Source organism: Vidua chalybeata, chromosome 6 (assembly GCF_026979565.1).
Source record: "Vidua chalybeata isolate OUT-0048 chromosome 6, bVidCha1 merged haplotype, whole genome shotgun sequence".
Taxonomy (NCBI): domain Eukaryota; kingdom Metazoa; phylum Chordata; class Aves; order Passeriformes; family Viduidae; genus Vidua; species Vidua chalybeata.
Window position 1 is genome coordinate 36,348,475 of NC_071535.1, and position 13,772 is coordinate 36,362,246.

Consider the following 13,772-nt stretch of genomic DNA (forward strand, 5'->3'; position numbering starts at 1 on the left):
AACAAATAATGTATGAACAATGTACTGAACAAACCCAACAATGAATGTACTGAACAAACTCAAAGGAAAAGGACAAACATTTCCAGCTTGATGTACAATATAATGGGCTCACTGACATTGCAGATTTGGGGATATTTTCAATACATTAGAAGGCATTGGAAGGATAGGTGGCCTGAAAATACCTTGGATTTATGTTATTTTTGAAAGTGCCGAGGATTTGGCAGATGTTAACTTACCTGGGTACCTGGGGCAGGTACGAGTCACAGAACAAACGCCTGTGCTGCAAGGAACTCGAACCCAACAATTTCCGTCTCTCTTGCGAGTGGCGATCCAAAGAGGACCGCACAGTAATATTATCACTTAGGGCTTGGGATTGCTTCACACACTCTTCACTGAGCCAGCAGCTAGCTTCCAGCTGCTCCAGGTTTTGCTTGGCTTCCAACAGCTTCTGCTTCTTGACTATCCTTTCCAGACGGAACTTGACCTTCTTCCGCCTTATGTTTCTTTCAGCCTTTTTTAAGGAGTACCTTTGCAAGAGCTCCAGCTGCACCAGTCTCTTCTTGTTCTGCTGTAGCAGGGAAAGGCAGGTTTCCAGCCCAGTGGTGCTCTGCACCTCAGCCTCTGCACACAGCGTAGGCTCTGTTTGCACTGCAAACTCCCTCTGCTCTTGCTGAAGAGCAGCCAGACGTTTATTCTCATTTATAAGCCACTGCTGGTCTGTAAACAAAACAGTGATTGAAAGAAAGTAAAAATCATAGGAAAAACATTATTTGTTGCTATCTTGGTTCTTAATTTAATCAGCCTCTAGAGATCATTTGAGAACAGAATTTCTATGCATGTAGGGTAGAGACGTGACAAACTATTTAAAGAAAAATGTACTGTTGCTCTACTTCATTGATAACTAAAAGCCTCTTCATTGGGTTAAGGACTCAGGTAGCAACTGCAGAATATAAGCATGTAATCATAAAATTAAAGAATCATTAAATGGCTTGGGCTGGAAGGGACCTTGAATATCAATCGGTTAAATGTGCACAAAATAAAACAAATACTGTCATGGCAAAGATGCAGGTGAAGCAAACACAACCTTTAGCTATTATGACAAACAGTTCAAAAAACACAAGCTCACACCACCAGTCAATGTGTATTTTTCACAGAATTACCACTCTACTCCACAAAAAGAATTAGATTCTCTGCTTCTGTTAATGACCCCTGCAGTTCATAAATGCCAAATATGTTCACACACCAAGTGACTAACCTAATTTGATAACAAAATATGTTATCTCTGCTTACACACTAAATATTCAGAGCCTGATCTTTGCAGTCAGTGAGGATGCAGTAGAGAACAGAACCATGGTGATTTATTTTAAACCCTGGATGCAAGAATACTTTTATTCCATGCATGGGATGGATGTGCTTATTGGTTTTTCAGAGCACACCAGCTTCAATCTGAGCTATGATGAACTGTAACAAAACAAGAGATTATTGAGATCACCATGACCAGGTTGTATCTGATGGCTTGAACCTGTTCTCTTAATGAAGCAGATTTTTTATGCTGCTATAAAAACATACATATTCAGCTCTCAAAGCAAACAAACAAAAAAATCCATTGCTGAACAGGCAATGTAAAACCTCAGGCCAGGTTCCTTTACAAGTGGAGCATTTCTCAAAGAACCAAAGTTTCCCAAAGCACTGCTGTCTTACTAGCAGCATTTTTTTTTGGCTGAACTTAGTTTCAATATGCAGTCCTTTACTAAATAAGCAATGTTTCATTGCTTATTCAGGAATGTAGGAATTAAGAGGTATTTATTGATGTGATGGATGAGGGCTTCCTGCAGCTCTGCACACCTGAGCTGCCAGAGAGGAATTTGGGGCTCTGAAGGTTTCCCTAGTGCAAGAAATCATTAGTGCAGAGACATTGTAGGTATCACTTGCTTGATGAATACTATCTCATTAAACACTTTTCATTAGTGATCCCCACCACAATGAGTCTCCTGTCCTGCTTATATTGGCAGCTCTGCATAGAGCACATGCACAGAGGTAGGAATTCCAACTCTATGGTTACTCTATGGATAAAAGGGAAGCATTTTTATCATTATTTTAGTTATTTTTTCTTAATAACATTTTTAGTTTTCACATACAAAAACCTTAACTTTGTTTCCAGATGTGTTCTCTTTAGTGTGATTTTAGCAAGCAGAATATTTGGCAGACCAGTTTCCCTGCAAGAGAGCTGCAAGTTTAAGATGCTAATTAATCTCTGCTCAAAACCTTGCCTCTGTCAGGAGCTGAGCCATAGAGGGCACAGAAAAGGTGAAGAACTTTGGTGGGTTGCCAAGTAAAGAATTGTATTTGGCTGGCAAAAACTACCTGCCTGGCTAAGCTTTGCATGAACACAGTGAAAACAGCAGAACTAGAGGGAAGCAGAGAACAAGTCTGCAGAGCAACAAAATAAAGATGTTTTGAGGAAACTCTCTGGATTTTCTGTACTGTCTATATATTCTTCTGCTATATCCCATCAAAACAATTTCCTTTTAATCTCTTGGTTGTGGCTGGCATAATTAAAGGATAGCTGGCTGCATAAGTTTTGGTCTGAGACCTTCCCAAAAATTCATGGAAGTTTTCTTCTTCCAGGATCAAACAGCAGATTTTGCCAGGTGGGAATGACACCTTTGTATAGGCACCCTTTGCTTATCAAGAAACCTAGATCAAATAATTGATTAGAAGACACACTAGAGAACACCAGAACCACGGCTGTAGGGAGGCAGGATTGGGATCAGCCTGGGAGAGGAGGCTCAGAGCCACAGGGGAGTAGCTGGTGCTGTCCCTCCCAGCAGTGCTAATGACCTGCAGTGCTAATTAAACAGTGCTGCTGGAGCACTGCAAAGGAGGCCCTATAGCTCTGTTAATCAAGGCTCAGTAACTGTTCTCAAGGGAAAGGCAGTTGTAGGAGAAATCCAGTAATTAGCCATAATAGAAGTTCCACTCATAAAAAAAAAGCATCACTAGCACAAAAATGAAAAAAGGATGAAAGTATGCAGTAATGGAAGGGAGTTGAAGCGGGGGAAGAGGGGTACCCACTTTCTTGGATTTGCTGGTTGATGAGTGCTTGGTCATTTTCCAGTTCCCGCTCTGCTTTGATCTGTCCTCTCAGAATCTGCTGCTTTAAATCCTCAACATAGAGCTGCTGTTGTTGAATTTGTTTTCTGTGGAAAGCTTCCTGGTCTCTCAGTTTCTGCTTGTACTCTTCATGCACAGCATCTATTTCTCTGCTGTTAGAAATGTTGATAGTGAATTTAAACCAGAAGCAAATATTCTTTGTAATGAAACCAGTCATCTTACTAAAGAAAGATGGACAATGTTAGTTCAATAAGGGTGCATTTTGACAGAAACTCATAGCTGTGTATATGCATGTCACAGCAGGCTGCAAGCCTGTAAGTGTCATAAATGCCAGAAAACATGAAAGCTCTAGTAGTGAAGCAAGTAATTCAATTGCCAGAAAGATAATAGCAAAAAGAATTTTTAAAAATATTGTCACTTTTCATTTTGCTGTACTCTTCCATAAATGAAACTGGGGAGGGGATTGTTTTTTAAATGATAAAATTTTATTACCACTATATAAGATACTTGTCATCTAAGTACTTTGAAGTGCTTTACAGAAATGACCAACATTCTTTGTTTTCAGATCAAAAACTCCAACTTAGAAATATTTACAGGCATTGTCAGGATTACACCAACAGTCTCTGGCAGTGCCAACGAAAGACCTTGATCACCCAAATCTCTGTTGGATGCAAGAACTATATCAGGTTATTGCTTCTATATTTGGAGCAGAATTGGGATCAGAAAAGTGACTAGCCTGTGAAAAACTGCTTTACAATCTTCTCCAAGATGTTTGGCTTCTGACTGTGTGCCAAAATTTTACACACACAGAACAACAATCAAAATAGTATCTCTTCTTACCATAATGCATTATAATATTCAAGATACCTTAGCCCTCTGAAAGGAATATATATTCTGCTTTTCCACATGCTACCATCAAGAAATTATCAACATTAAAGTTAGATCATATCTAAATGTGATATGCACGATCTTTGACTGATAAACACTGCATTAGTATATATAACCTCAGAAAATTAAACTTTTGAGTCTTGGAAAAAATGTTTTTATTACATTTTAATAAGAAAGTAAATAATGTATTTATAATACTTCTAAAGCAATAAAAGACACCAGAACTCTAAAGAGTCCTCGAAGGTCAAAAAATCTCCAAAAATATAATTTCAAATGAAATCTTTGGAAATATCATGTAGTTTGTAAAATCACTACCAATACAATGTCATCTGTATGAAAAGAGTGTTTGACCTTTGCTACACAGGAATAATTTAACATCTCAATTTAGAACTGTAAGCATGTGTTCAAAGCAACCATTTCTACAGTAAAAACTTGATTTTGTGTGATAGTTTAGTAGAAAGAACAGATGAAATAATTGAGCAGCAAAAATCTACAAATCTCCTGGAGTACCTTTACATGGTACATGCATTGCACTTCATAAGAAGTAGTAGGAAGGTCTCAGTACAGAAAAGCTTTAAGATTTTCAATAATTTACAATATTACTATGAATCTTGCTCACACAAGAAAAACGGAATTCTGTTTTTTTTTTAATGTTTATGTAAATGTAATGCTGAGCGTAACTGAAAGAGAACATCTTCTGTTCAGTTGTTTGCCATGGTGCAAACACAGCACAAACTTTGCTGCTGCCATCTGCTAAGTGGTTTGCGTCCATTTGTCACCTACACAAACAAATGGTAAGAATATGCAGGTCCAAGGTCTCTTTGTCCTTGGCTTGTCTCCAAAGATGCCAGTACCCTGTGATTTGTAATTTTTTCCCTCTCAGATAAACTTTAATTGATCCCCAGGAAATAGAAGTGGGATGCCTCATTTCTCATTCAGCTGAAGTAGGTTTGAATTGACACTTCCCTGCAGTACTGAAATGCTCCTATGGCGATTACAAACCTCCAGCTGTTCAGGTATTTGTAACACCACCAGCCACAGGGGGACAAACTCAGAGGTTAAAGAAAGACTGGTTCTCTAAAGAAGAACCACGTTCCAAACACAGTATTGAACCTGAAGTATCCTGTTAGGAAAAGCTCCCATGGTTTCAATGGTAACTCTCAGGAAGGCTTGCCCTAAATGCAGCTTTGAGGTTGCCTTCCATATTTTCTAATGGAGCAGCTGTATAATCTGGAGGTTAAAGTACTGATGTGGGACAAAACACTTCTGATTTTGGAGCAGTTACATGACCTCTGTGCTTTCACACCCTTGGCCTGCAAGGTCTTCAGGACGAGGAGAGCCTCTGGATGCCTATGCACCAAACCTAACGGCCTCTCTGCAGCATCTGGTGACAAGATAGTCTTTAACCTGTTCTACTAACAGACATATGAAAGCTCTGGTTCCTGTGGTGGTATGAAAGTTGAAAAATATTAATCTAAATTTTTCACTGGTCTCACATGACCTTGGGCAAGTTGCTTAGTCTGAGACACATGTGAAAGAAGTAAAGGATATTCATCCAAGAGAAGTGATGGGGATCCATTAGCATTATCAAATATCAGAAAGTCAAATATCAGAAAAGCTGATTTCCATTGATTTATCATTGTTAGCATCATTCTACATGAAACTGAGGAAATGGAGTAAATCATTGCCAGCAGGCTGAAAAGAAGCATGATACTAAAATAGTAGTGAAAGAATTCTTGTTCTGCAGCTGTTTACTAAAACTAGATAAAATTCTTCTGATAAAATATCTCTCATTCTTCCTAACCATGACTTTTAGCTGTCAGCCAATCATCCCATAAAATTGACTTATTAGATTTCAAACTGCTTACAAACTGAAACCCAGAAGATTTAAGTAAATGAACAACTCCGTGCTGCATTTCAATCCAAAGACCTAACAATGCCCACAGGGGTGGTTAGGTAACATCTGTTTACAGCTGTGAGAGGGTCACAAGCTTTTCCTATACTTTCCAACCTTGCTGAAACCACACCCCACCCCACATTATAAAGCAACAGAGAATAGGCAATACAAACAATGCACGTGGCAGAGTGCTGTTTGTTCTCAGCAGCACTAGCATATTCCCTCACGTGTGTAGCAATGGCTTTTTGCTGAACTAACACGAAATTGTGAGATCCTTTCCAACAGCTGTGTGTGTTTGCACACAGAGCAGAACACGAGGCAGGCCAAACGGATGGTATTAATCACAACTCCATATTATGACTACACCCCAGAAAGGCAGAGACCAGAGGAAGAGCCATACACCACTTTAAACCTTGGAAAAGCTATCACAGTACAGCAATCACTGCAGTGTTCTTTCTGCTTTTGTTCAGGTGATGTAGCTAGCTGGTACAATTCTCCCTCTGTAAGGTTAACAAAATACTCCCTCTGTAACAAAATACTCTTGTTCCAGGTATATATACAACTTGCAGTTCTGCCCTTATTTCCGTGTCTCTGCTTCATTTCCTAATTTCTAGTAGTATAAAACAAAAATCAGGCAGAGCAGTAAAGCCAGGTCTGAATACAGAAACTGAACATTAAACAGCTTTTTATGAAGCTGCTTCTTACGGACAGTTTTCTGAAGTGGAACAAAAATATAATGACAATCCATGCAGAGCCACTTACATAATACACAAATGCAAGAGGATGTTTTCCCTCTGGCTGTGAAATACTGGCTGTGAGAGCAGAATTACTGGCTAGTTTGGGATACAGATCTGTCTCCCACAGAAACTGCTGAAACCAAGAACATGAAGTCAGAATGCTCCCTTTCTACCTTTGAACATGCTATGTCATGTCAGCACACTTCTGCTGGTTTGTGAAAATAACATGATAAACTAAACTAAAAAAGGACATGACAATGGCCCAGAAAGAAAATAACAGCTTCACACACACTTCATAGTTAATTCACCTAATAAGCAATTCAAGGAACAATCAGTTTGTGTAATATATCTTTGAATGACTTAACTACAACCAAGTATTAATCCAGTTAACATAGGGATTTAGCCAAATTTTGTAATAAGTAGGAGAGATCACTAATTTTTTCATCTAAAACATCTTAAATCAGATGTACTGTTAAATTTAGACATGAAACACTGGAATGCTATGACATACAGAAAAAAATCACAGCATGCTATTGCTCATATTCCTGCTTTTCCACACAAGCAATCTGGACTCAGTACAGTTCTAGGAGGAAATAAAATAACCTCAGGACAAACATAAAAGAAACAGCTTCATTTCTGTAGGTAACAAGACACACATGAAATCTTGATTCCACGGGACCAGCATACTCTAGCATAAAGCATATTAAAAAAAGCAATTCTGCAGAGAATTTCATAAAAGCATGCAGATTTCTGGGTGTATCAAATGCAGCAAGAAGTGTCAACAGTTACCCCCTCCTCCAAGCAAACCATTAAAAGCTGCAAGTAAGATGACAACAAAAAGATACCAACCCTAAACTAAAGATAATCACAAATTACTGAGAAAACATTAATATGATACCGATTCTGTTGGATTGTTTTTCCATCTCATTTTTCTCTCCAAAGTTTGCACGGTGCATGCTAAACGAACCATCTGTAAATCCACATTTTTTTCCAGCCGGTTTTGTTGTCAGCTCTCTGGGATCCTATTGTGCAATTCTCCTCCCCTCTTCCCCAAACACTTCTGCTGCTGATGCAGAGGCTGGCGGCTGCTACAGCATAATGCAGCTTCCAGTAACTATGGCAGCAATAGCTCTGAATACCTGCTGCAACAAAATCCTAAGGCTCAGATAGAGAAACTACAGTGAAAAATAATTACTTGTGGTAAAAGCTGAAATTTGCCAGTTTTCTCAAAGAAAACATCAGTCAAGTTAGCATCCCCATATTTTTGACTGCCTATTGTTCAAGTTCTATCTGTCTTTTACAAATTATTTTTCCCAAGGGAAAAAGAGTTAAAAATAAAGCTGAAAAAAAGATGTTGGTAAGGCATTTTGTGCCCTTGCAAACCCCACACTGAGAGCAGTCACAAGTTAGAGTTACAAGCCTATCCACTAATACACATCTACACAACTGCTCCCACCTTCTCCAGCTCTATCCTCCCCCTCTTGCCGCGTCCAATCCGGGGCCCTTCCCGCAGGGGCTCAGAGCAGCAGCAGCAGCAGCAGGAGGCACCATGCAGCTGCACAGGATCTACATCTGCTGCTGCCTGGCACAGGGGCCCAAACCTCTCCCTCCTCTTCCCTAAAGCAAAGGGAAAAGCTATGGAGGGGATACAAAGACCTTGTATTGTCACCTCCTTCAGCATCCCAAAGGAATGCCACTCACAGAATTCAACCCAAAAGCTGGGGAGTGGTGGGCAGGAGGTGGGAGCCAGAAATCAGTCAAAATGGCCAGCAGAGTCAGAAACCTTTAGAAATAAGGGCTCTTTGGAAACATACACACATAGTAATTCCCTTCACAGAAGTTGCCATCAAGTGAAGTATCATTTAGATTTCTGATTAACTGGTTCGCTCAGAGAAAAAGCACACTGTTCTGTTGCACGTGTGGTTTTCTTAGCCTTATGTAAAGGCTAAAAAATGCAAAACCTCTTTTTCTTTGACAAGGCCCCCAAAATAACAGTAAAGCAATGATTTATTTAAGGCACCCCTTTAAATACATCTCTAAACCAGACCTCTTTTTGGCCAAGAGTCACAGGCACAAGACACAGCAACATTCTCCAATAAAGGCCAATGCTGCCTTTTTAAATTCCAGTTCAGCTAACACAGGTTTTCCCTTCACAATGTCAATTATAAATAGAATTAGTTGCCCTGCTAATCCACTATACACAATTCTACTGTAAATTGTAGAGTTGCTGTAACTGACACAGTGCATTTCTCTGTGAAACAGAATATTTGAGGTATCTTTTAAGAGATGCAAAAATTTTCTTTAACCTTTTTGTTCTGTTTTTTGGTAGAGCATTTTGAAATACTCAAATGAAAGCTGTTAATGAGAACTCAGAGTATTTTGCAGATATTAGTTGGACAAGTTAACTATGCCACATTAGAATAATAAATATGTTGGTTATACTGTATTGAATTCCACCTGCCCTCCCATTTAACAATGTTGGTATTTTCAAGGAAAGGGAGTTCAAGCATGTTCCAAGCAGCTAAATAATTCAATGTACTGCTATACCACTGAACTCTAATGGAAAAACTCCTGTGGGTTTTTTTTCTTAATCCAGCAAGACAATAAAATCAGAATTTTTATTTGTATGCAGTATGGTATTAAGGCAATGGCAGGAGAAAGACTTTTATTATCTACTTGTTTGTGGTGATGCTGTAATATGATGACTGATGCCATTCACAAGCCTTCTGTGTGTTTGCTGGCTGACAGCAGACATTAGAAATTGGCAGTGCTGGGACTCTTGTGAGTAGGGTCTATGAGCAAGCAACCAAATGAGAGTATAATGACTCACAATGCCTGAAGTTTTAATATTTGTGTGCAGTGATAGAAAATAGTTTTCCCTCTCATTTCTCAAAATATTTTAATGTACATTTAAAGGTTGAACTGGTAATTCAGCCCATAAAAGGCAGGTGAGAAAAATGTCATCATACTGACAGCATGAGAGATAAGACTCCTACCATTAATAATTGTTACTATAATATATATATTGACATCATCTGAATTAAAAAACCCAGAAGAAAGTAAAGTACCATCAGGTCCTGACGAAAAAGGTAGTTAAACCCATGGAAACTCAACAATTTCTGAATTACTTCTGTTTGCAGCTGCTGTGCTTCTTTGAACGAATGGACCACATTCTATGCTGGGATTTTTTTTTTTTTTTTACTTTTCCCTAAAGCAATTTTATTCTTACCACAAGAGAACCCAATTTATCCAAGCAATTTCCAAAATACTAATGAGTATTCCCAGTACCTACTATTGGCACAAAATCTAATACATTTAGGGCTCTTATATGCTGGAAATTGGTGGCAGCTTCAGAGTAAGCCTCACTCTAGTTATGGCTTTTAAATGCACGCTACACATGCAACAAAGATGCAAACTATTTGCACAAGATCTCATATGAAGAAAGAACATGGTTGCAGAGCCTTGCCTGTAACTCAGCTTTATGTACAGGTTCTTATTCCAGTATGATAAACTAGTTTGAATTAAAGCTTAAAGTGTTAGCTTCCATCTCTTCTGGAGGAAATCAGTGTAGCACAGGAGAAAGGCAAACCTAAAGGTGTCAAAAATTTCAGCATGATTTAGACACATCAATAATCTTACCTTGGTTCAAGAGAACATTTGTTTTCTTCACAGTTTCTACATTTTTGACTGCAAAAATAAAAACAGGAAATATTTGGGAAAAAAGGCAAGAAAAATTCACTGCAGCCTATTGCACACGATGTTACTGTAATTTTCAGTACAGGAAAATGCTGATTTCTAGCAGCTGGGAGAGCACCAGGAACTTCCAAGGGAGAGGGGGACAGAGAACAAGACACACACAGAGCTTTACTTGGTCTTCTATTTTCCTCCAAGTATCTCTTTCTGACAGAGACAAGACCCTGCATTAGAGTGGACTTTTCTACTGGTGATCAAATAAACACTCCCTGTAGTCCACTTAGTCCTGTATTATGGTTTGTCAAGTATCTCACACACACCTTTTAGTACTTGACATTGACTTTTTTTTCATGAGACACCACACATATAATTTTATTCTTATAATATCAATCTTAGGCTAGATGTCTCAAGCATAACCCCCTCCATGAGCAAAACTTCTTGTCTGTACAGAAATACAGGCTCACAGGTTACTGCAAAGCACGTCTGAGTGGATCAGTTCAGTTTACCTATGCCAAATAATTATTCAAAAGGATAGTAGGACCACTGGATTACTTAAGGTGAAAACCAGCTATTATAAGACGTAGTTTACAGATCATTCCTGCAAGAGATGGACATTATAAAACCCAAGCAAATGCAAGAGCATAAATTTTCATTTTTACTGAAGTAGCCGTCTGAAATCCTCTAGGTAAGCATGAGGGTAACATGCTTGTAACATCCTGTCCAAGTGATTAAAAATTGCTCAACACATACAAGTCTTCTATCTGAGCATGGTCTGGAAAAAAAAAATCAATCAGAAATGTTCTGCAGTTTTGTCAGCTTAAAAAGGGAAAACCAAGTACAAATTTGTGATAAACTGCTCATAATACTTCTGGATTTCTTCAGTTTTTTTCTAGATTCATCAAAAAAACTAGTGACAAGAGCTCCACAACTAATGTTTTTAACAACATAAAGAGGACCTTGGTGTGTACATTTGAAAGTCATTAGACAAACACTTATTTTTAAAATAATTTCTAATTTTTCCTAAGAAAATAATAGCAATTATGTGTAAAACGTTCTTTAGTAAATAAACAAAATGAAGTAATATTTCGTATAGGCAGGTATCACTGCAGCAAATGATAAGCAAATGCAGAGATTGGATACCTTAAAGAGAACATATAAAACCACACTATCTAAGGTGGAAAGCAAGCCACTTGATTAGAAGCATGAAGAATATTTAAAACAGAGATAACATTTTATGCTCACAAAAATGAGCTTAAATACTTCCTCTAGAAAGAGATAAAAGATTCCCAGTATTTTACCACACCAAAAGCACTCTAGCAAGAAGCAGAACCACCAGCAGATATGAATGAGAAGATGGCTCTTTCTTGCCTTTAACAGGTTAATTAATGTGCCAGGTTGAGAGGAATTAAAAAAGAAAAAGAACCCAGTTCTATTTAATTCAGTAATATTTTATTTTCAATGTTATGAACTGAAACACAAAGCATAATTCATTTTCCTGATAGATATTAATCACTGTCTTCATCACACCAATCCTTTCCAGTTCATAAAGTCTCTGCTATAAAAGCATACACTAAACACTGAGTATGAGCAGCTCTTCAACACTTTGAAAGCAGTATATGCCTTATTTACTGCTCAGTAAAAAAAAAAAAAAAAAAAAAAAGCAAGAAATTACATTGGCTTTCTGAGATGAAGGGCTCAATGAGGACTTGAACTAAAGGGAATTTATGAACAAACATTCTGATTTTCTCAACAAATTAGCAGCGAAAGTCAGTTGGTAATAACTGCCTTGGCTAAATCATATCCTGAAGAGGCCATTCTGTGCATTGAAGCAATAATATTGTAAAAATTATAAATTAGCTGTAAAACAGATGTCCAAGTGAATTGAATTAAGGCTGACAGTCTCATCTGAGGTACTTTCTTAATTGAGCATCAATAAATGATTTTGCAGGTTTGTTGCTTGTGTATCTTAATGCTCTATATTAGTCGGCTGGCCAATGTATTTTCTCTGATATTTTTATTTGACTACTTAAAAACGTGATGGGACTTACTCTATATACCAAGTCCCTTATTTCAGACATCATCCCAAAGAGAAATTGTTTGTTCAGTTGCTTTTTTCTTAGTTTTAAACTTACTTGTAGAGAGAAGAAAGGATATAATGTGGAGAATTGATGCAACTTCCATCCAAATTGAGCCAGTCCAAAGCTCCATAACTCATAGTGGGTGGGGTTTCATTAATCTACAGAAAGCACACCACATAGGACAGGAATTTTAAAAAATCACAGCAACCCAGGAACTTCCAAGTTATCGTTATTACTGTCATTGTAACTATTGTGCACAAGGCTGCATAGTACCTCCCATGTGACTTTATAATCTGACACTTAGCAAAATTGCAACATTTTTGTTACTGAGTACATCTCTTTTGCAGCTCTAGTTGAATGTACTGCATGGTTCATTAATCAAAAAATTAAGAATGAAAACAAACAGAAGTTAAGGCCCTTATCTCGAAGTGAATACAAAAGGATGTAGGAGTGGAAAGTAGAAAACATTAATACATGAAAATCCATTTTAAAAGGTAGACTCTTGCCAATAGCAGTTGAAAATATGGTTAATTCCTAAATGAGAAAACTTGTATTTTTTAAGTTAGGTTTTTTGTTACATTTGTCAGTCATTTTAAGAATTACCTAATTTCTTAAACATTACTGAACAAGCCAACCAAATAATATCTTACAGTAATTAGTTCCTGAGTTTAACATACCAAGAAATGTTTTGTCTATTCCTGATAGAACTGCTTTCAGAGTCAACAACACTTAAGTACTTAATCCCATAAATTTTCCATTTCTTCTAGTATACTTCATTCAAGACAGTGAAATGACAAAGAAGGAAGATAACTCAGAAAATTATCAAATGTGGAAAGATTCTTAACTGGTCTTTTCACTGCAGCATTCTACCTTTTTGTTTCAATCCTACTGTAGTCAGGACTAGAAATAGGAAACACTAAATTATTCAAGAGATCTGCATCATCTTTTGCTAAGCACATCTGAAGGAAGTGCTAGTGTCCTCCCACAAGAGGTTTAGTGTCATTACAGACCATTAGATGGAGGAAATGAAGCAAGTGAATTTGATGATGAGATGAAATATTATCTTTATCAGGCCAGCTTTTAAGAAGAGAAAAAAGAGAAAACAAAAGAGAAAAAAAAAAAGAGAAAAACAGTTTCAGAACTTACTGATCTTCTTAGTCTCAAGATAGCAGCTTCTGCTGGGTGATTGAATCTAAACTTATGAGATTTGCCAAGGACAACAAGGGCCCCTGTGAAAACAAAATAATTAGACATTTACAGAGTCATAATTCATCAAACTACTATAGAATAGTAGGTTAAAAAAAAAATCTGACCAATTGCTTTCTGTAAATCACAGAAGATAGAACTATTTTAAAAATTTGTCAC

At 37.6% G+C, this 13,772-nt stretch overlaps 1 protein-coding gene across 1 annotated transcript in view; it reads right to left on the reverse strand.

Annotated features, from left to right (window-relative positions):
* The window catches only part of STARD9 (StAR related lipid transfer domain containing 9), an 86,413-nt gene that overhangs the window by 21,420 nt on the left and 51,221 nt on the right, over nucleotides 1-13,772 (reverse strand). The window contains 5 exon segments of the mRNA XM_053945848.1: nucleotides 237-717; nucleotides 3,076-3,266; nucleotides 10,276-10,323; nucleotides 12,462-12,565; nucleotides 13,554-13,636. Of these exon segments, the coding sequence (XP_053801823.1) occupies nucleotides 237-717; nucleotides 3,076-3,266; nucleotides 10,276-10,323; nucleotides 12,462-12,565; nucleotides 13,554-13,636 (907 nt within the window).